Here is a 23,840-nt window from a genome sequence, read left to right as displayed (position 1 = left end):
GGTGGGAGAGTAAAAAAGGACACTATGGGCACGATTAGGTTTTGTTTGGCCTTTAGTCTGAAAAAGTGTTGCTCGAAAGTGTACAACAGAGAGCGGGTGCAAGCGGCTAGGGGTCACAGAGCCGCCAATAAAAAAGAATGTCCTTAAATAAAGTGTTCACAGAGTAAAAATCAGAACTACTCGTCCTTCCCTCCAACACAACAGAGCACAGGCACAGAACCGACCGTCGATGAGCCCGAGTAAAGATGAGGCTGGAGAGGACAGCAGAGGCTCCCAGGCTGCCGTGTGGAGGGAGAGCCCTCTTTGGAATGGGCTGAGGAAAGCCACCCAGCTCCCCCTGCACACCTCATAACCACTGCTAAGGCTAAAAGAAAAAGACAAAACTCAGTCTTGGGTCCAAGGGCTCAGAGAACAGTCCTGGTGGGCAGGGTCAGGACAACTGCTAGTCCCGCTTGGCCTTCTTCTTGTCACTGTTGCCATTCTCTTCAGTCCCCTCCGCGGAGAGCGCCTCCCCGAGTTTCCTCTTGCCACTCTCTGGCTGGAGCTCTACTGTATTTCGGGGCTTGAAGCAAATGATGATGCATGTCATATTGTCACACCCTGTACCGTCCCCAGAAGTGTCTGGCGCCAGGCACTGATCCAGCAGCTACAAAAAGGTTGAGGCAGTTTAGCACAAGGTTTGAACCCTTTCCTGGGAAGGCCTGGCTTTGCTGACACAGGGTTACAGAGGGAAGGAATGGGCAGCAGGTATTATGAAACTGACACTGTGAACTTTTGCCCCCTAAGGCTACATCAGGGACACCACGAAAGATACAACTTTTTAATCAAGGTCTTCTAGTGTTTGTGAGTGATTAATACCAATCCCAGCCTTAAGTCTCAGCTCAAGCAGAGAGAAAAAAGTTGTGGCTATGGGGCTGGAGAGGTGGCTCAGTGGTTAAGAGCACTGGCTGCTCTCCCAGAGGTCCTGAGTTCAATTCCCAGCAACTACATGGTGGTTCACAAACATCTGTAATGAGATCTGGTGCCCTCTTCTGGCCTGTAGGCAGAATACTGTATACATAATAAATAAAATCTTAAAAAAAAAAAACGTTGTGGCTGTGTAGACTACATACCCTCCTCCAACTTCAGACTCACCTCTTCCACAATGGATGACAATAACCGAAGTTCCCCATTTTCATCACGTTGGCTGATCTTTGATTGAATAAAGTCTACAACCTCCTGGCTGCTCATCACATTCCTGGGGTCAAAAAATGACAGACAGAATCCTTAGTCCCACCAAGGCAGAGCAAAAAGTCACGTAGGCAGCAGTACTGATGCAGGCCAATGTCAACACGTGAAGAAATGCTCCTCAGCTCTGCCTTAGGCTCAGTGACTTTAATTCACTGAGAAGCTGACCTTGAAGCTACCGCCCCCTCTGTAGCTCCAAGCCTTAAAGTAAGGTTGCAGAGCGCATTTAAGGGTATTCACCAGTGCTCACCAGATGCCATCGCAAGCAATGACCATGAACTCATGGTCATCAGTGAGAGTCAGCACCTTGATGTCAGGAAGGGCAGAAATCATCTGTTCCTCAGGTGGCAAGTTTTTGTTCCTCTTGTAGAAATGGTCTCCTGAAAGGTAAGAATGGTCAGCAGTCTGAACGCTTCCCAGACGTATATTAGAGGCAGGTCCATGACTTAGTGGAATAAAGAACCAAGTTCTAGCTTTTCTAGTTTCAGACCTGCTATCAGAAAAAAGACCTCACCTGCCTTTTTTTTTTTTTTTAAACATCCAGGACAGTGAGAACTATAACTTCACTATTTCACAAAGATGTTTTTGATTATTCTGAACGGCACAGGGCTTAGAATGTTAGGTAATCTGGGACAGAGGGCAAGATCCCAAGATTTCCTTATAGCTTCTTAGTCCTTACCAATGGCCCTGGAGAGGTTGAGGCCTCCATTGACGCGCCCATCCATCGTGACCTTGCCACCAGCATTCTTGATGCGTGCTAGCTCCACTTCATCCTCTGGTTTATGGTCGTAAGACATATCTAAAGCTTTGCCAGCTTCTGACACCACACAGCGAGAGTCTCCTGCATTGGCCACAATCAACTGCTTCCCCCGTATGAGAGCCACCACTGCTGTTGTGCCGCTGTCAGAGCCAGGCTTAAGAGGAAGAAAGGGAGCCTTGTGGGAGTGTCTAGGCACGAGCATACTCCTCACCAGTCATCTATACTAAAGAGCTTTAACACATGTGAAGAGCTGTCCAGAGACAGCATGTTTCCTTGCCATCTTAAAGGCAATTCTATCCGGATTTCCCTTGTAGTTCCCATTGTAGGATTAATACTCCTGAATTAAAGACTAAAATATTGCCAGGGGTGGTGGTGCAAGTCTTTAATCCCAGCACTCAGAAGGTAGAGGCAGGTGAATCTCTGGGAGTTCGAGGCCAGCCTGTCTACAGAGCGAGTTCCAGGGCAGGCTCCAAAGTTACAGAGAAACACTATCTTGAAAAACAAAACAAAACAAACAAACAAACAAAACAAAACAAAAACAAGACTAAAATAGCAAGGGGATATACTTCTTAAAATCAAATCAGGAGATTTACACTTGTTTCTTGTTCTTTCCAAAATCACTAGTTCCTGCCTCCACACACCTCTTCTTTGCCTTCCATTCCAGGTACCATCATCTCTTCTTCTTCCTCCTCCTCTTCATCATCCTCTTCAGCCTCCTCAGTATCATCCTCATCTTCCTCGTTCTCTGCCTCCTCACTGCTGTAGCCGTCTTCTTCCTCACTGCATTCCTACCAGGAAGATTCCAAGATACTGAGATGCCCCCCACTCCGCCCCCCTTCCTCAACATAGACTCAAAATAGAAATCCTAACAACTGTCAAAAGATATAACCAACGTTGTCATGAAAATCTGGGGCAGCAGAGAGACTAGGATAAGCATGATAAATTGACATTCTGAACTGGGCACAGATGATATCAGCAAAACAAGTCCTGGGGAAGTCAGAATACCTTCCAGAGAATAAACTGTTGGGAAAAGGAGACACCTAAATACCTAAACTAATAAAAACTGCCTTCCTATTCTCTCTCTAGGAGACAGATCCTAAAAGGCCAGAAGTAAATCACTTTATTGCCAGCTGGCTCTGGATAAAGCCTAGTGACTTAGGTTCAGTCTTCAGAACTCCCATGGTAGAAGGAGAAAGCTAACCCTCTCAAGTTGTCCTCTAACATGCCCTGGCACTCAGGTACACACATGCACACAACACAAAATTAAATAAATGTTCATTTTTAAATCTTAATTTATTCTTCTGAATATTAAATCAACAAAAGAAAAGGGGGTTAAAGGTATAAGACAATGCACTCAAAGGCAGCTTAGAATGCAGCGAGTCTTGGGAAACGAAGACGGTAAATTAGGTGCTGGCTGGCAAGCCTGATAAGCTGATATTGAACCTCAGGACTGACATGAGAGAAGTAGAGAACTGACTCACACAGTTATATATCCTCTGACCTCAACAGACAAGCATGGAAACACACATACATGCAAAATATAGTACAAACTTGACAAGAATTGAGGCTAGGGATGGCACTACACAGCCCTCACTGCAGCTTCAGTGTCTGCCTGCCTCACAGGCCCTTACCTCACTGTCATCCTCTTCCTCCTCCGCCTCATCTGATTCATCCTCACTGTCCTCAAAGAACTTGGACTTAGCAACTCGAGGCAGCTTGTCAGAGGCTGAAGAGCAGGAAGGTCCAGCCTCACCAGTAGCTGTACCAAGCTCACCAACTTGGCCTGCCTCAGTCTCATGTTCCGAGTTAGAGGAAAGGCCTGTGTGACCTTTGGCTGTGGGGCCATTTTCCTGGGAAGGAGTTTCCCTAGATGGGTCCTCAGGTCCGGCCTCCCCATTGAGGCCCTGAGGCCCTGGTTCATCGCCTGTCCCAGTTCCAGATTTGGTGTGGGGAGGGCCCTTCTGACAGTTCTGCCCGTATCGTGTCAGCAACTCTTCAATAGTCATGGCAGCCTCTTCATGCAGCAGTGCGGCCTCCTCATTGTCCACTGCAGGGAGAGGCTAAGTCAGAGCCCCAGCCCAGACTCCTCAAAGGCTAGCAGTCCCTTTAACTAGTTCAACCTCTGTGACGCGGCGGTACACTTCCCGATTACCTCCCACTTATGAGGCTCCACTCACTAATCAAGTCTCACTGTCTCCTCAATAGTCTTCTGGTCTTTCTTAGTCCAAGGAGCACCAGTTATGTTTCCCTATTGTACCTCTCATTTGTATTACTAACTTGAAACCTTTACACCGAGGACCCAGATAGCCCATATAGTAGTTTAGAAGAAGGATTAAGTTGTAATATCTGGCTGTCAGATAAAAGACAAAAAGATAAAAAAAGAACATATATAATATACAACATACGTGTATATATAACATATATATATATATAGGAACCAGGAAAACCACATCAAAATAACAAAACACAATATATGCAAAAATGCTTAGAGCTATGCACTAGACAAAGATAGATTCTCTTTGCTATAGCAACATATAATACAGAATACCATATAGGGTTCTTAATGTGAAAATTCCCCTGGTCCTTTGGAAGACATCCTTTATTAGAACGGATAATAAACTGTTTCTAACAGGATGCCACACTCACCATCATCTTCATCTGCTACTTTTTCTTTATCATCCTCATCTTCTGTGGGTCTCCCTGCAATCTGTGCCAGTTCCTTAATGACTTCCTCTGTGGTCAGTTTGGCATCAATAGCCAAGAAGGCATCTTCTAAAGCCTGAATATAAGCAAGGTAGTGTAAGACAAAAGTAGTGGGTACAAATGAACTGCCTAAGATACACATTCACACGCACACGTTGGGATGCAAATTCAGGAGTGATCAAGAAACACACAAATAGAGAAAATGGTCTAGAGACCCGAGGATAAGGTAATTCTGAAAATATCCAACTGGGAAGAAGCTTGTTTTGAACACAGGACTCTTTCAGAAAAAAATGCAATAGGTAAACAAAGTGAGAGCACAGAGAAGTGACGGTTAGAAAATGGGGGAGAACCCTCCAAGAACTAAGGTGGAGAATTAACAGTGTAGAAAGACAGACCTTCTGTAGCTTGCCTTCCTTGTAGGCCTTCTGATCTTTGATAATATCAGGAAGATATTTGGCACAGTACAAGGCAACTTCCTCACCTAAAAGAAAAGTTTTATTAACAAAACAACGCTGCTCACATGCAAGGACACAGGTGATAAACACTTTAACATACCCGAGACGTAGCTGTAGAACAATGAGAAAGTCTGACCCAGAAAACAGATTTCAATATCATTTCTCTGAGGAGTATATCCCTTGAGTTTTCCTTACCTATTATATTTAGTTCAATCCTGTAAAGTAAAAGAACAAAAGCATCCCTTCTCTTGCCCGTTAAAGTCTAGGGTTACCAATAAGATCTGCTAAAGTTACCTCCATGTCCATCATAGACAGAAAACATGGCTGTCTCGTTGTCCAGCTCGGGAATACAGTTGTGAGCATCCTAGAAGAAGAAAGAACATAATCAGCATGTCTCAAGTTTAAAGCTATTTCTCCTATATTTCAGGACACAAGGTACTTTCATATCTTTACAGTACAATCCTTCTCTGGCTGGGCAAACATGAACTAGAAATGAGAAAGGAAGGTAGGTTGATAAAAATACAGGAGAGGAAAACAAAGAATGGGACAAAAAGGAATAAGAAAAGCAGATTCGCTAGATGGTGGCGCACACCTTTAATCCCAATTCTTGGGAGGCAGAGGAAGGTGGAGTTCAAAGTCAGCCTGGTCTACAAGAGCTAGTTCCAGGAGAGGCTTCAAAGCCACAGAGAAACCCTGTCTTGAAAAACAAAACAAACACAAAAGCAAAAAAACAAACAAAGAAAGAAAAGCAGACTCAGACCATCACCTCTGTAATATACCATTTTCTCTAGATCTTGGTCCAGAGAAGAGTATTTGGTTATTGGATGTTTAGTAAATGTAGACCTGATCCTTCCAAACTATAGAATCAGAATACAGGCTCTTTACAGTTACTTCGGGCCCATGTGATGGTTCAGAGAGTAAACATGCTTGCTGCCAAGCCTATATACTTGAGTTTGAGCAGCAGGACCCACAGGCATGGTAGAAGGAAAATAACGAACTCCCAGAAGTTGTCCTCTGATCACACATGTTATCACAGCTTGGGAATACCCTCCCTCCAAACTAAACAATACATGAGATTAAAACAATAAAGTTACAGCCTTCTATACACAAATGACAAACAAGCCAAGAAAAAAAAATCAGAGAAACATTACCCTTCACAATAGCCACAAATATAAAATATCTTGGGGTAACTCTAACCAAACAAGTAAAAGACCTATATGACAAAAACTTTAAGTCTCTTAAGAAAGAAACCGAAGAAGACATCAGAAAATAGAAAGATTTCCCATGTTCTTGAACAGGTAGTCAACATAACAAAAATGGCAATCTTACCAAATGCAATCTACAGATTCAAAGCAATCCCCATCAAAATCCCAACATAATTCTTCACAGACCTTGAAAAAACATTACTCAACGTCACATGGAATAACAAACAAAACAACAACAGCAACAACAAAAAGAACAGCTAAAGCAATCCTGTACAATAAAGAACTTCTGAAGGCATCACCATCCCTGACCTCAAGCTCTACCATAGAGCTATAGTAATAAAAACAGCTTAGTATTGGTACAAAAACATACAGGTAGACCAATGCAATCGAACTGAAGACTCTGACATTAATTCATGCAAATATGAAAACGTGGTTTTTGACAAAGTCAAAAAGATAAAATGGAAAAAGGAAAACATTTTTAACAAATGGTACTGGCAATTGACTGGATGTCAACGTGTAGAAAATTGCAAATAGATCCATATCTATTGCCTTGCAGAAAACTCAAGTCCAAGTGGCTCAAAGACCTCAACATAAAGCCAATTACACTGAACCTGAAAGAAGAGAATGTGGGAAGCATTGGCACAGGAGACCACTTCCTAAATATAACCCCAGCAGCACAGACACTGAGAGAACAATTAATAGATGGGACCTCCTGAAACTGAAAAGCTTCTGTAAAGCAAAGGACATGGTCAACAAGACAAAACGATAGTCTACAGAATGGGAAAAGATCTTCACTAACCCCACATCAGACAGAAGTCTGATCTCCAAAATATACAAAGAACTCAAGAAATTGGTCATCAAAAGAACAAATAATCCCCAAAAAAGGGGGGGGGGGTACAGACCTAAACAGAGAACTCCTCAACAGAGGGATCTAAAATGGCTGAAAGACACTTAAGGAAATGCTCAACATCCTTAGTCATCAGAGAAATGCAAATCAAAACAACTCTGAGACTCCATCTTACACCTGTAAGAATGGCCAAGATCAAAAACACTGATGACAACTTATGCTAGAGAAGCTGTGGGCAAATGGAACACTTCTGCATTGCTGGTGGGAATGCAAGCAGGTACAACCGCTTTGGATGTCAGTGTGATGATTTCTCAGAAAATTAGGAAACAACCTTCCTCAAGAACCAGTAATACCACTTTTGAGTATATATCCAAAGGATGCTCAATCGTGCTACAAGGACATGTGCTCAACTATGTTTATAGCAGCTTTGTTTGTCATAGCCAGAACCTGGAAACAACCTAAATGCCCCTCGATCGAAGAATGGATAAAAAAATGTGGTACATTTACACAATGGAGTACTACACAGCAGAAAAAAAAAATAATGACAGCTTGAATTTTGCAGGAAAATGGATGGAACTAGAAAACATTATTTTGAGTGAGGTTACCCAGACACAAAAAGACAATTATCACATGTACTCACTCATAGGTGTTTTTTAAACATAAAGCAAAGAAAGCTAGTCTATAAACCACAATCCCAGACAACTTAGACAACAATGAGGACACTAAGAGAGACTTACACAGATCTAATCTACATGGGAAGTAGAAAGTAGAAAAAAACAAGATCTCCTGAGTAAATTGGGAGCATGGGGATCTTGGGGGAGGAATGAAGCGGGGAAAGGAGAGTCAGGGAGGGAAGCTGAGAAAAATGGAGAGCTCAATAAATATCAATAAAAAATATTCTTAAAAAAAAAACCAACAAAACTGGGTTTGTTGGCATATACCTTTAATCCCAGCACTCAGGGGGTAGAGACCGGCAGATCAAGACCTGCCTGGTCTACACAGTGAGACCCTATCTAAAATACAAAAGAAACTATAAACCACCTCTGCTACTAATGATTGCAAATGGAACTAACTTCTCCAATAGAAAATAAATAGCTACTAGAAACGATAACAGTGGTGGCGCACCCCTTTAATCCCAGCACTTGGGAACAGAGGCAGGAGGATCTCTGTGAGTTTGAGGCCAGCCTGGTCTATAGAGCTAGGTACAGGACAGGTCCCAAAGCTACAAAGAAACTTCAGGTGGGGGAGGGGGAGGGAAAGAAATGGCTAAATACCAAGTCAAACATCTGGTTTACAGCTGTAATTGCATCACTAAGGAGACAGAGGCAGGAGGATCACTACTTTGAGATCAACTTGTGTTACACAGTAAAACCTTCTCTCAATCAAAATAAATAGTATTAAAGGTATGTTTATGTACACAAAAAATGATTCATGTGTTAGAGAAATAAGTTTGCAATATATTAAATTAATAAAGAAAAACATTAAGGTATATTTAATGCCTGGAAGATAATATATTAAACTTAAAAGCAAGGGACGAATAATATTTTTTCTAATTTTCAACATACACTTAATTTTCTACAGAATAAATAACTTTTTTTTTTCCAATCTAGATAACAAGCCAAGACGTTGAGTACCATTCTACCACAGAGGGCCATTTTTTGGTATCTATGGTGTACTGCTTCTAGAACACTTTGTTAATACTAAATCTCCATATGCTCCAGTCCCTTTCACAAAATGGCACAGCATCCACAACAACCATCTACACAGATCCTCCTATAGACTTGAATTTTTTTTGTTTGTTTATGAGACAGGGTCCTCACTATGCAGCCATGGCTGGCCTGGAACTTACTATGCAGATCTGCCTGCCTCTGCATGTCCTCTGCAGATCCTGAGTGCTGGATCAAAGGCATTCATTTACCGCCATGCCTGGCCCTATCTGTACACTTTAAATCACTTCTAGATTACTCACATTATTTAATTCAAGGTAAATACTATAAAAATACTTGGTATGCTGTATTCTTTTAAGAATAACATCAAGAAGTATTTGGGTTCAATTAGGGGGATTAATACATATTCAACATAGCCATGTTCCCCTCTCCCAGATTTTTGTTTTGCTCTGGTTTTTGTTCTTGTTTTCTAGGTTGGTTGGTTGGTTGGTTGGTTGTCTTTCTATACAGTCCCAGCTGTCTTCAAACTCAACAACTTGCTTCTGCCTCCCCAAGTGCTGGGATTAAAGGTGTGCACCACCATACCAGGCCAGCTTTGTTCTGTTTTTGAGATAGGCTCCCCATGGCTATCCTCAAACTCATGGTTCTCCTGTCTCATCCCCGAAAGTGCTGGGATAACAGGATGAGTCACTTTAAGTTAGCCTTTTCCAAATATTTTTGATATGCGGTTGGTAGGATTAGCTGATACAGAGGAAAGGGTGGACTGTACTAAATGATCTTCTGGGAACTTCTTTGTGTCAATTTTATCCTCTTTTATAATATGTAATAATAGTAATGGTTTAACCATTTTATCATAGGACAGTCACCAAGATGACACAAAATTGTAAAATGCCATTTGCTATATAGATATTCTACTCTGAAATTTGGCACTTGGTTCACACTTTTCTTGCGTATTCTTTTTCTTAAAGAGAAATGCCCACAATAGATTCATCTCATATCCAGGTCTTAGTTCCTAGAGCGATTCCACATTACCTTTTCACTTTCAGTAAGAATATTTGGAATTGTTCCACCTTCTCTAAGAACTTTAATTTCACCTACATCTTTACTCAGAATCTTTACTCTTGGCTTTTTTGTCCTTTTCTGAGTCACAGCCAAGTATTTTGACACTATCTCTTAGCAATCTAGAAAAACTCATCCAACCTTGTATAACTGCCAACTGCTTTCTTTAGTTAGTCCTGAATCAGAAACACTAAGTACTGTTGGTCACAAAATGTATGGGATCATGTTGACTGTGCCACGACTCTCATTCAGCATTTGTGAGTGTGTGTACTCTGTGTGCACAGCTAGTCTCAAGTCTTTCCCACACTGCTCAAGTTAGCTGGTGCTACTCTCTCACTCTAGGCTGACAGGCTAACCTCTCACATTATTTTTCCCTTAGCAGAAATACTTCAATATTCTACCTCAGGGTTTCTCCCTACTTATCTGAACTTTCCTTTACTTCTAGTTCTTCTCTTCCTAGACTAACATTTCTTACTTAAGTCATGATCTCAAATCCTTTTCTATCAACATTTTATTTACAGCAAAACTATATAAGAGAAATCTAAACAACCTTTTTGCAGGCTTCATTCTCTAGTACTTTGAAGAACTGACAAGTACAAACCATGTTGTCACTGTTTCAGGTTCTCTTGAATTTAGCGAACTATACTTCTATACTTTAAACTGATTGTTCTTGAGGCTGTCTATTCCACTTCAATACTCCTATAAACAGGAACACAGAAGTCTCCAATAAAAATAATAAGGTGGGTGGTGGTGGCACATGCCTTTCTCCCTGTACTCAGGAGGCAAAGGCAGGCAGATAGATCTCTGAGTTCAAGGTCAGCCTGATTTACAAAGCAAGTTCCAGGACATCTATGATGTAGGTGGGCCTTCTGTCTATGTGTTATTTTCATTGGTTAATAAAGAGACTGCCTTGGCCCTTTGATAGGACAGAAAATTAGGTAGGCGGGGTAAACAGAACAGAATGCTGGGAAGAGGGCAATGAGGCAGACGCCATGGAGCCAGCCACCAGTTCAGACATGCTGAATCTTTCCCGGTAAGCCACCACCTCGTGGTGCTACACAGATTATTAGAAATGGGTTAATCAAGATGTGAGAGTTAGCCAGTAACTAACTCTCTAGAGATAATGGGCCAGGCAGTGTTTAAAAGAATACAATTTGTGTGTTGCTATTTCCAGGGCTAAGCTAGCTGTGTGGGAGCTGGGCCGGACGAAAAGCAGGCCTGCCCGCAGCTCTTCGCTACAGAATAGTTTCCGTGTAATTATTTCGGGTGTAAAGGTGGGTGGCGGGAAGTGGCCCGCCGTTTCTTCAACACAGCTAGAGCTGACATACAGAGAAACAAACAAACAAACAAAACATCTTCAACTATACAGTGAGTTTGAGAGCAGCTTACAGTACACTGGACCCTATGTCAAATAACCAAACAAAAGGGCCACTGTGGTGTTATTTTGTTTGCGCTGCAACAAATAAAGCTTGTCTGAGGATTAGAGTGTGGAGCCAGCCTCTAGTTAGCCATAGCGGCCAGGCAGTGGTGAAACACATCTTTAATCCCAGCATTTGGGAAGCAGAGGCAGACAGATCTCTGTGAGTTCAAGACCACCCTGGGCTCACAAGATTGACTCATCTTAAAAGAGAAACAGAGTCAGGCAGTGATGGTTCACACCTTTAATCCCAGTATTTGGGAGTCACATGCCTTTAATCCCAGCACTAGGGAGGTGGAGAAGGGATATGTCTAGGCAGAGAGAGGAATATAAGGTGGGAAGAGACAGAAGCTCAAGAGATTTGGTTGGAGGATTTGTAGAGACAAGACAGAATACCCCATTTGGTTTGAAGATTTTGTAGAGACTAGTAGCTGGCTGATCTGCTTCTTTGATCTTTTAGTTTTCACCCCTTAATATCTGATGTCAGGTTTATATTAAGGCCAATTAGAAATTTGCACTACAGGTCACTGAGATGGCTCAGTAGGTAAAGGTGCTTGCCACCAAGCCTGATAACCTGATATTGGGTTCATGGGTTCCACACAGAAGGAGAGAACAGACACAAGTTATCCTCTGATCTTCATTATGTACACTGTGGCCTGTGCATGGCTCTCCATACACACACACATAAGAAACAAGAAATAAATTTAATAATAAACAAATAAACCAAACAGCCCTAATATAAATATTACTTTAAAAAAAATTAGGTGCATTCAGCCTGGAAAGATGGCTCAGTTGGTAAAATGTTATCATGTATCTGATTCTCAGTACCCACATAAAAGCCAGCATAGGGCTACATAAGTGAGAACCTGTCTCAAAAAACAAAACAACTGGGCAGCAATCTCTCTGTGGTCCCAGCCCTGGGTATATGGGGATGAGAGGCAGAGATAGGTAGATCCCTGGAGCTTACTGGCCTGCCAGACAGTCTAGTCAAATGGATGACCTCAGGGTTCAGTGAGTAACGTTTCAAAAAATAAGTTGGCAAGGAGATTCAAGGAGACACAGGAAACCATCTGATGCCAGCTATTCAAACACATGCATACCACCACATTGAGTAGGGAGATACTATACAAACACGCACACACACACTTTATGCAATTTATACATTTTTATTTGTATTTAATGAAGAATAAAAATTAAACCAGGCACGGTGGTACATACCTCTAATCCTAACACTTGGGAGTCAAAGGCACAAAGATTATGGCAAGTACAAGGAGAGCCTGATACAAGTAGATAATTCTAGGTCACCTAGGGCTACATAATGGGACAATGTCTCAATTTCCCTACCATTAAAAAAAAAAAAGTCATTCAGAGCATAAGCGCGTACCAGGGACTGAGGAACTGTCTTGTGATTACAAACTTCCAGCTTTCCAGAATGAAGAGTTCTGAAAACCAATTACACAAGTGTGAATATACTGAATACTACAAAATGCATTGTTCTTTTCCTTCTGAAATGGGGTTTTGTGTAGCATAGACAATCCTTGAATTCCTGCCTCAACTTCCCAAGTGCTAGGATTACAAACATACACCATCACATTTAGCTTTAGACTGTACACAATTAAAACACCTAGCCAGAACCTGGCAATGGTGTGCACCTGGGAGGCAGAGGCAGGTGGATCTCTGAGTTTGAGGCCAGCCTGGTCTACATAGTGAGTTCCAAGACAGCCAGGACTACTCAGAGAAACCCTGTCTTGAAACCCCAAAACCCAAAACAAACAAAACAAAAGCAAACAAAACAAAACAAAAAAACAAACAAACAAACAAAAACCCACTTAGCCAGAAGTAGTGCCATACACCTATTGTTTTTAGTTAATTTGTTTATTTTTGGGGTTTTTTTGTTTTTGGTTATTGAGCCAAGGTTTCTCTGTGTAATAGTTCTATCTAGTTATTCTGGAACTAGCTCTTGTAGACCAGGTTGGCCTTGAACTCAGAGATCTGCCTGCTTCTGCTTCCCAAGTGATGGGATTAAAGGCCAATCTGGCCTGACACCATACACCTATTTTAACCCCAGTATTGGGAGGCATGGGAGGCATGAGAGGCATGAGGACTGCTGTGAGTTAGAAGTCAACTTGGATTAAATAGTGAGGACAGTCTCAGAAAGATCTGAAAACAACACAACTTCTTACAATAAAAGTCCAAACTAAGATGGCTTCCCTGGTGAACTCTACCAAATAGAAATATTAATATAATTGGTCCAATTGGGCCACACAAGTAACCTAGAGACAATTTAAACTTTATGAGATGACACAGTTGAATTATATGTAAATAACACTATTATTATTATTATTATTATTATTATTATTATTATTATTATTAAGTTTTTGAGACAGGGTCTTACTATATAGCCTTGTCTAGCATGGAACTAGATCTGATTGCCTGAGATCTGATTGCCTCTGTCTCCAGAATGTTGGGACTAAAGCAACACCACACCTCCTCATTTTATATAAGGGACTTGAGAATCTTAACAGGATATCCTGAATACAAGAGTCTTTGTTGATTCCAAGAGACACCTGTACCAATTCTTCCCAAATTTCCAAAACATAGATTAAGAGGAAATACCTCCAACTAATTCTAAGAGGTCCTAATACCCTTATACTAAAACTAAGCAAATATATCTCAAACTACAGGTAGATAACCTATTATTAACAACAAGGTTGAGACACATACCTTTAACTCTAGAACTAGGAAGGCTGAGGCAGGCTGATCTCTGAGTTCAAGAACAGCCTAGTCTACAAAGTGAGTTCCAGGACAGCCAGGGCTCTATAGAGAGACCCTGTCTCAGAAAAACAAATAAACAAAAACTCAACAAAATGGTAGTCAAACAAATCCAGCAACTTTAAAAGGGTTATACTCAATGATCAAAGCAATTCATTCCCTGAATATAAACTAGACTTAACATTCAAAATTAATTAATGTAGTACATCATACATTAATCGTATAGAACAATTACAAAGTCACATGGTTATTTTAATAGATTAAAAAGGAAGAAGAGGAGAAGAAATAAAGAAAAGGCTGTGGGATAGTGTTCTTGTACACTGTAAAGATTTGGTTTAATAAAATGCTGACTGGCTAGTAGCCAGGCAGGAAGTATAGGCAGGGCAACCAGACCAGAAAAAATCCAGGAAGAGGAAAGGCAGAGAGACAGTCACCAGCTAGACACAGATAGTAAGACGAGAATGCCTTACTGAGAAAAGGTACCAAGCCATCTGGCTAAACACAGATAAGAATTATGTGTTAATTTAAGTTGTAAGAGCTAGTTAGTAATAAGCCTGAGCTAAGAGGTCAAACAGCATATAATTAATTTATTAAGCCTCTGAGTGGTTATTTAAAAAGGGGCTAAAGGACCAGGCAGGATGAGAAACCTCCAGGTGAAAGAGAGAAAGAGAGAGAACAAGCTGGGTGGTGGCAGCTCACAACTTTAATTCCAGCACTCAAAGGCAGAAGCAGGCAAGATCTCAAGTTAAAGACCAGCCTTGATCTACAGAATGAGTTCCAAGACAGCCAAGGATACACAGAGAAATCCTGTCTCAATACGTCCTATCCCCCACCCCCCACCAGCAAAAAAAGCAAAAATTCAATTGAGTAGTTGACAGTGCTGGAGAGATGATTCAGTCATTAAGAACACTTACTGCTCTATTAGGACCAGAGTTCGAAATCTAGAACCCACATTTAAGAGCTCACAAATACCTGGTATTCTACTCCAAGCAATTCTATACCCCCTTCTGGATCCTGTAGGCACCTGGGCACACATGCAAGCATATGCAGACATAAATAAAACAAAAATTAAAAAAAAAAAGATTTGACAAAACTTAAAATCCATTGATGACAGAAAAATTCAACCAAACTAGGAAGGAAGAGAACCTCCTTACCCTGGTAAGAGCTCATCTATAAGGGATGGAGCTATATACCTCAGTGGTAGTATTCTCACAATACCAAACACTTCTGTAACCTCAAGGCTTTTCCTCACACATCAAATAAGTAATCCTAAAGCAGTAGACAGGAAGTTCCAGCACCTCCTTCCCTAGGTTCAATCAATTTGCTAGAGCAAATCACAGAATTCAGGGAAACATTTAGTGAGTCCAGGGCTGGGCATTATCAAACCATCTCAACAGACTGAATATGAGGCTCAGCTTTCATGCCCTCTGGTGATCTCCACATATATTGTAAGTTCCCTTACAATCAAATCATTGGCCATTGGCATTAGCCTACCAGTCCCTCTACCATCCCCAGAAGTTAAGGATGAATGCTGAAAGCCCCAACCATTTACAACTACACCTGTTTTTTTTATGACAATCCCTCACCTCAAAGATATACAGGGCGTACGAGTTATCACTCAGTTCATTAGCATACAAGACTTTAATAATTTCAAGGATTTTAACATGACTAGATACAGACAAGGGGTAAATACACATTTCCTAGTATCACTCATATCAATTCCATTCTTAGGTATACTCCCAAGATATACTTCCACACAGAAAGTTGTGCACCCACGTGCAGAGCACCATTATTCACAATAAGCAAATGTGCAAATCTAATCATCTATCAACAAAGAAACAAAATTACAGAGAAATATTATTGAGCTATTAAAAATGAAGGACCGAGTCACAACACATTTAATGACATTTAAAAATACAAATGGGGGTTGGAGGAAACAGCTTACTGGCTAAGAGCATTTGTTGTTCCTCCAGAAGACCTGGATTAGGTTTCCAGCACCAATGTGGCGGCTCACAACTATTTGTACTTCCAGTTCCAGAGTATCCCCTCTTCTGACTTCTATGGGAACCAGATAAACACATGGTGCACATACAAACACACATGCAAAACACTCATACCCATAAAATAAAATTTTAAAAATCTTAAAAAGTTTAATCTTAAAAAAAAATTAAGCCGGGTGGTGGTGGCGCACATCTATCTATAATCCCAGCACTTGGGAGGCAGAGGCAGGAGAATTTCTGTGACTTTCAGGCCAGCCTGATCTACATAGAGTTCCAGAAAAGGCTCTAAACCTACAGAGGAAGCCTGCCTTAAAAAAATTTAGGGCCAGCAAGATGACTCAGCCAAACCTGATGATCTGAATTTGATCCCAGTAATCAAGATCATGGAAATAAAGAACCACTTCCTACAAATTGTCTTCTGATGTCTAAATGGGCATTGTGGCACAGGCATGCAGACACATACACATGAAAGAATAAAGAAATGTAACAAAAATAACCTTAAAAATTACACTTAGTAAAAGCAGCTTGATATTAAAGGTGACATACCAGCCACCATCCCACTGTCCTCTCTGTTTCCCCTGGTAAATGGCACATTCTTCTCTTGCAGATTCCCCTGAGCCAGAGACCAACACCACCAGTACTCTAGGATGACAGGGCTCAACAGTACCATTTTTTTTTTCCAGACAGGGTTTCTCTGTAGCTTTGGAGCCTGTCCTGGAACTAGTTCTTGTAGACCAGGCTGGCCTCGAACTCATAGAGATTCGCCTGCCTCTGCCTCTCGAGTGCAGCTGGAATTAAAGGCGTACGCCACCACTACTCGGCCAATTGTACCATTTTCAAATAAAACTGACAAACTCTAGGGCTAGAGAGATGGCTCAGTGACTAAAAGCACTTGCTGCTCTTACAGAGGACCCCAGTACAATTCTCAGCATCTGCATGGTGGCCCACAAACACCTGGAACTCCCGTTCCAGAAGATCTTCTCTTCTTATCTCCATGGGAACCAGGTATATACAAACATGTTTTTGAGAAAAATACTCATATTTATAAAATAAAAACTTGTTAACTCAAAAGGTCAATTCAATTCTCATAAAATGTTCAGAAGAGGCAAACCAGAGACAATGTAAATTAATGTAAGATAAAATTAGGCAGTGGTGGAGCATAACTTTAACTCCAGCACTTTGGAGGTAGAGGTAGGTGGATCTGAGTCCATGGCCAGTCTGGTCTACAGAGTAAATTACATTACAGCCAGGGCTACACAGAGAAACTGCCTTAAAAAAAAGAAAAAAAAAAGTTTGGGGCCGGAGAGATGACTCAGTAGTTAAGAGCACTGACTGCTCTTCCAGAGGTCCTGAGTTCAATTCCCAGCAACCACATGGTGGCTGACAACCATCTATAATAAGATCTGTGCCCTCTTCTGTCATGCAAGCATTGCAAATAGATTATTCATATACATAAATAAATTTTAAAAAGTTTGATTATATCCTAGACCATAGATAGGTTCTTAACTTGTAGGTCAGGACCCCTTTGACAACCTCTATCTCCAAAAATATTTACGATTCATAGCAGTAGCAAAATTACAGTTATGGAATAGCAATGAAAATAGTTTTATGGTTATGGGTCACAGCAACATGAGAAACTGTATTAAATAAAACGTGGCACATTAGGAAAGTTGAAAAATACTGCCCTACACAAAGGAATTTTGAGCTGGTTCAGTAAATAGAAGGTTTTTTAAAACATGTTTGAGGATCAGGTAATAAAACGCTCCTTAACCATAGATTTGTTCCCTCTCTTAAACAGAACCGCAAGGCACACTTTATGATACCCCATCTTATATTTTCTCCATTAAGAAAACTGAAGCTGCTGGGCGGTGGGTGCATGCCTGCCTTTATTCCCAGCACCTGGGAGGCAGAGGCAGACGGATATCTGTGAGGCCAGCCTACTCTACAAGAGCTGGTTTCAGGACAGCTAGGGCTGTTTACACAGTGAAACCCTGTTCTGAAAAAAAAAAAATCAAAAAATAAATTTTGACTTCAATGTTACTTTGGGGGAGAGGTTATGCTTTTGTTTCCACAGGAAATGAGAGACTCTGGATTCACTCTGGGTTAAGAAAAAAAAATCAGGTTTCATTGAGGAAGACCCCCCCCTGAAAAATCTCCAATGGGAATAAATGGCCCAGATGATCCAGCATCTCAAAGTACCTGCTACAGTTTCCTCTGAATTCTACATCCAGAAACAGCTTCAAGGATGCTGGCTGAAACCATCCAGTCTCACAAAAAACTCCAACCAGGACTTGACCATAATTTTAATTTTTTTCAGGATTTCCCAAAGATAACCAGTGGCCCCAACGAACAGGAAGTAGTTTAGAGAACTAAGCCCCCATTCCCAAAAATAAATTATGAATGTTTGCCATCATTTAGGGAGGTTGGAAAAAAGCTAGCCAAAGGAGATTAGATTCAGGGATCTTGTTTTAAAAAAAGGGAGATATAGAAATGATAGGATAAAAGGGTAGATTACTGAATCTACTTTAATCCAACTGTTAATCTTACATATTTTACATTAGTAGAGATTTTGGTTTATTGATATAAATTTAAAGTTATTTTTGGTATACTGTGTGTGTATGTATGTATGTATGTGTATATATATGTTCTTATTTAGGGTATTATGTTTATGCAGCTCATTTAAAAATACAATATGCTGGGCGGTGGTGGAATATGCCTTTAATCCCAGCACATGAGGCAGAGTCAGGCAAATTTCTGTTAAAATTAAGAAATACAGATTAATAATCATCTACAATGGCAAACTTACAATCAAGTTAGATTTTCAAAGTCATCAGATATTTCAGATAGATAGGCAATCTTCAAACACTTCCAGCCCTACAGAATTTGACATTTAAAATGTTTTAAGAACTTGTCAATGTTTTCTTAACTGTGAGACATGTCTGCTTCTGGAAGCATCAATTACTTCAAAGAGGATTATGGGCATTTAAGAAAGTTCATATGGGGCTTGTTTTCTTTGTGGCAAAATCTAGCCATGTGGGCAAAGAAACTGGTCTTGCCTCAGTTGCTCACAGTTACTGTCCAAACTGGACCAGCAGGACACAAAAAGGCAACTGCCAAACTTTGAAAAGGTGGTCAGTCCTTCAGAATTCCCTGCTTCACAGGAAAGTCTGTCAGATAATTCTAGGCTTGTAGGCCTGAGGTGAATACCCCAACATTGCAGAGAACTTTGGGTAAGGGTAACATTTCATCTTTCTGGAATCTTTGGTGGAGTTGAATACTAAATAGAGTTTTCCTTAGTTATAATAGAAAGTAAATAATATATAAAACTTTAGACTCAAAAAAATAAGATAAAAAAATAAGATAAATGGTAGAGTATTATCCCTAATTTTGTCAAATAAAACGGACTAGATATTATAACTGTAATTCTTATTTAATAATCGTTCTGTGTATGTGTGTGTGTGTATATATATATATAATTACTACGTATGTTGAAAAAAATACCTTCTTTTTTGATTAGACAAAAGGGGAAAATGCTGTATAATAATCCTATGATTATGTATTACTGTGAATATGTAATTATCACTGTGAATATATATTACTCTCATTGGTTAATAAAAAAATTGATAGGCTGATAGACATGAAGTATAGGCAGGATACCCAGACACAGAGGACTCTAGGAGAAACGGTGATGCCAGGCAGCCACCAACAAAACCAGACATGTATAAAATGAGACGACAAGCCATCAGTCAAGCGGCAAAGCATAAATAGAAATATGGGTTAATTTAAGTGTAAGAATTGGTTAGTAACAAGCCTGAGCTATACCGGTTAAGCATTTATAAACAATATTAAGCCTCTGCGTGCTTATTTGGGAACTGGTGAGCAGGAGAGAAACATCCAGTTACAATATATTTTTACTTTATGTGCATGGGCATTTTGCCTGAATATTTATCTATACATCACATGTATACCTGGTGCCCCAGGAGGCCTGGAGAAAGTGCTAGATCCCCTGGAACTGGAGTTACAAATGGCTACAGGTCACCACACGGGTGCTGAGAATCAAATCAGAGTCAAGTGCTCGTATCTATCACTTCATCACCTCTTCAGACCCTTGATTAATCTTTTATGACTACTACTCAAAATTAAACTCAAAACATATCAATACCATATAGGACATGGCAATGCATACCTGTAATCCTAATATTCAGGAGACAGAGACAGGAGGATACCCACAAGTTCCAGAACTGACAGAACTACAAGTCCCTGTCTCTTCCTCTCAGCTTCCCCAAAAGGCTGCAGAGGTGACAGTAGAAAGGTACTTGCCACCAAGTCTGGCAACCCGAGCTCGATCCCTAAGACCCACACGGAAGAAAGAAGTGAAGATGAAATTTCCACGAGCTGTCCTTTGAACTCTTCATGTGTGCTATGGCACATGCATACACCCACACAAGAAATAAATGTAAAAAAAAAGACATTGACACAGCATTTTAAAAAGGAAAAAATAGTTATTGAATTTTGTAAATCCTAACTCTCCATAGAAAACTGTTTTTGTTTTTCTCAGAGGCGCCTCAAAATTCCTTTTCCTTTTTAACAGTACACTGCCTTTAGGCTGGACTTCTCATCTGCCACCAAAACCTCACAATTGTTTATATTTCTCAGCACCCCCTACTACTCCTACAGCACAAAGCTCAACCAGTTGGAGGATCCTCCAAACGATGAAGGAGGAAACATTTTACTATGGTACTGACATCTCCCCCCATTCCAGTTCCACAGCAAGAGGGTTGGAAAGAGGCAGAAAGTATAAAATGTCAGCTTTTGATGACTACCATTCACCCTTGCTTCAAGAGAGAGAATAAAACAGGACTAAGACTAAATATCCATGTCTCAGAATTTTAGCAACCTCTGTAAGGTATACTAATTAACCTTACCTGAACTCAGTCATTAGGACCAAGCCAACAATGTAAATGGGCTTCATTAACAGGTGGAATCAAGCCTGTTTTTTAGGAAAGAAGGGACAAAGATGCACTACAACCTTTCCCCACCTTTCTGGACCACTGAGCTATATACACTACTAGGCCAAGAGCTTATTTTCTGAAAAGGTTCATTTAAAAGACTAGAAACCATAGTATCTTAGTTCTTTTCTTACAACAGCAAAGATACTATGTGATACCTTGAGGTAGGAAACAAACCTAGAAAGAAAAGTATCTATGAAGCAGAAAGGGGTCTGAAATAGTACTCCAATATTAGCATATTTAACTACTCAAACAAGAGTAAATTCAGGAACAGCATAGCAGGAAGGCTTTAATGCTCAAGCAGGTTGATTGCCTCTTAGAACGAAGATTATGATCTCAAGAACAGTTAAGCAAAATTCTTCACACCAAACATCCCTAAACTAAAAATGAAGTAGTTCTCTAATCACCAGTGCAGAAACCAAAAAAACAAAAGGAAATACTTAGCAGACAAGTAAAAACACAGAATCCCTGGGTTTGAAAACACTCAAGCAACTCAATTCATTAAAAAAATTAAAATAAAAAAAACTAGAAAGCGTTCCCCCACAAAGTGGAAAAATGTTTCATCCCACAGAAATAGAAATCAAGGAATGAGAAACTTGAAAAGTCTATGAAATGAGACAGTCACTAAAAGAAAACACTATCACCTAACTCAAACTAACACTATGACCGTGTCTCCCACTTTAAATGAATGAACCAATGAGAGAATAAGGCAGCAGCAGAGGCCAGAAGAGGGCACTGGATTCTCCGGAGCAGGGGATACAGGTGACTATGAGCTGTTTGACATTAGTGCTGAGAATCAAACTCTGGTCCCCTGCTAGAACAGCAAGTGCTCTTAGCCACTGGGCCATCCCTAAGGTTCGTCTTCTGAAGCTATGTCCAGGTGTCTCTAACTTTACCCAGTTAGTTCTATAGTGTATCACCGAGAAATTAGTTTGACACCTATAAAATTAGCACCTACTGTCCCAAACAACTTAATATATAGCAATTCTTTGTATCTAGGTACAAGTGTCCTAACCTTTTAGGCCTCAGTTTCCAAGTTGTCAAATGTGGGCACTAAGGCAGATGAGACCGATGGATAGGACCCTCTCCTTGTTGAAACTGTTTATCTAGATGTATAGATAATGCTAGGACCATTAGCAGAGGCTGCTGAGAGAATACATTCTGAGTCTGAGAACAAATCATTTAAGTTCACACTGTCATTCCAGAGTTAACCACAGGGAGGAGCGAGGGATTTGAGAAAAATCCCCAAGGGAGACAGTATTTGGCTGTTACCTGAAGCCCACCTAAGGAGATAAACCCTCAATTCCAGACGTAATTAGAGCATTTACCTAGTCCCTCTACCTAGAGCTCGCCGAATCTCAAAGACATTTACTGTCCAGCTTTCCAACTCCCATCTACCAACCAGTTTTCCCTGTTCATTGCAGTTTCACGTCCATTTGCTCAACGCTGTTAATACAGATGTTTGTTTTTCCTTTCATTCAAAGTGGATTTTTCTTTAAGAAAAAAAGTTATCTACAGATTGTGACGAAAATAATTGAAAATCGAGTAAGCTACATTATAAGCACAGGCGAATGCCAACTTAGTAAGTTTTAAAGAAATCGAGAAAAAAAATTATAAGCATATTTTTTTTTAAAAAAAAGCAAGGCTGGTGACTGGTACAATTCTTTTCCTAAAGGTCGTAAAAAGGTTTCTAAAAGGATACAAACGAGTGACAATTCTCAAAGGTCAAGAGGAGCCTCGCAAACTAACACGAGGTGTTCAAGGCTCACGCAAGGAAGGGTTAAGAATGGGAAACACATTATCTGCCCGGGCTCCTTTTCCCCATCAAGTTTCTAGCCCCAAGAGGCCTGCCACATCACGTATTTGAAGAATAAAAACGAACTCGTCATTCTCTGCTATTCCGCAAATCAACGAACAAACAGCGATCCCTTCCTCTCCGCTCTGACAACTGCACCCCGCGCCGCCTGGGAGCCCGGAGGGCTGGGCTGGCAGCAGAGGATGGCGCGAAGGCACCGAGAGTCCGCGGCCAGTGGGCGGAAGGTGCCTCTCCCCACATGGCAGCGCTCTCGGCGCCACCGGCCATCGCGCCGCGGTCCCCCAAGCTCAAGCTGCTCCCTCTCCGCCCGGATCCCGCGCTCGCCGCCGCCTCCCGCACTGTGGTCGCAGGCTCCCGTCAGGGACCCTCGCCCGAGGAGAGCCCCATCCCCTCCCCCGCTCCCTTTCTCTGTCAGGCTTTCGCCGTGCAGCGGCCAGCCTCTGGGGCCCTGTCGCCTCACCTCCATGGAGACGCGCCAGCCTTGCATGGCGGAGAAGCCGTAGGGCAGCGGGAGGCGCGGGGCGCCAACCCCGTCCCCGGAGCACTTCACCGTGTTGGGTTGGGAGAGGTAGGCACCCATGGCGGCAGCTGGCCGGCGGCCTGTGAAGCAGGCGAGCGGGACGCGACCCTTGCCGGCGCCGGAGCCGGGGCCCCGGGGGCGCGCGTGGCAGGGAGCAAGCCCGGCTGCACAGCCGACGCAAGGTGCCGGCGAAAGGCGCGAGGCGGGCCAGGAGGCGGTAACGGGACAGGAGCGGGGAGAGAGCGGAAACGGAAACGCGCTGCTCCAGACCCCGCCCTGCTGGCACGGTGAGCCGCTGCGGGCGGTCATTTCCTTAGCAACTCGCCCCGCCCTCGGGGACAACGGCCCGCCCAACCGCCGCTCCCGCGAGACTGATCGCCACG

At 41.6% G+C, this 23,840-nt stretch overlaps 1 protein-coding gene across 1 annotated transcript; it reads right to left on the bottom strand.

The window, feature by feature from the left end:
* Positions 1-34: 34 nt before the first annotated feature.
* Positions 35-23,663, bottom strand: Ppm1g (protein phosphatase, Mg2+/Mn2+ dependent 1G). The gene is made up of 10 exons (XM_048436530.3): positions 23,398-23,663; positions 5,440-5,509; positions 5,086-5,171; positions 4,634-4,766; positions 3,619-4,034; positions 2,629-2,775; positions 1,907-2,141; positions 1,478-1,607; positions 1,135-1,237; positions 35-646 (listed from the first exon to the last, which is right to left on the bottom strand). Exons 1-10 carry the CDS (start codon positions 23,515-23,517, stop codon positions 443-445), a joined length of 1,644 nt encoding a protein of 547 aa, XP_048292487.1. The 5' UTR covers positions 23,518-23,663; the 3' UTR covers positions 35-442.
* Between the last annotated feature and the right edge of the window lie 177 nt (positions 23,664-23,840).

This window comes from Myodes glareolus, chromosome 6, assembly GCF_982192425.1.
Source record: "Myodes glareolus chromosome 6, mMyoGla1.1, whole genome shotgun sequence".
Classification (NCBI taxonomy): Eukaryota; Metazoa; Chordata; class Mammalia; order Rodentia; family Cricetidae; genus Myodes; species Myodes glareolus.
The sequence above is the reverse complement of the archived record's forward strand: the minus strand, read 5'-3'. Positions and strand labels throughout refer to the sequence as shown.

Coding starts and splice junctions, on each gene's coding strand:
- Ppm1g (XM_048436530.3), bottom strand. CDS start 23,517: ATGGGTGCCTACCTCTCCCAACCCAACACGGTGAAGTGCTCCGGGGAC. Junction 5,510..23,397: donor GCTGGCGCGTCTCCATGGAG/GTGAGGCGACAG, acceptor TTCTTCTTCTAG/GATGCTCACAACTGTATTCC. Junction 4,035..4,633: donor AGTAGCAGATGAAGATGATG/GTGAGTGTGGCA, acceptor CTCTCCCTGCAG/TGGACAATGAGGAGGCCGCA.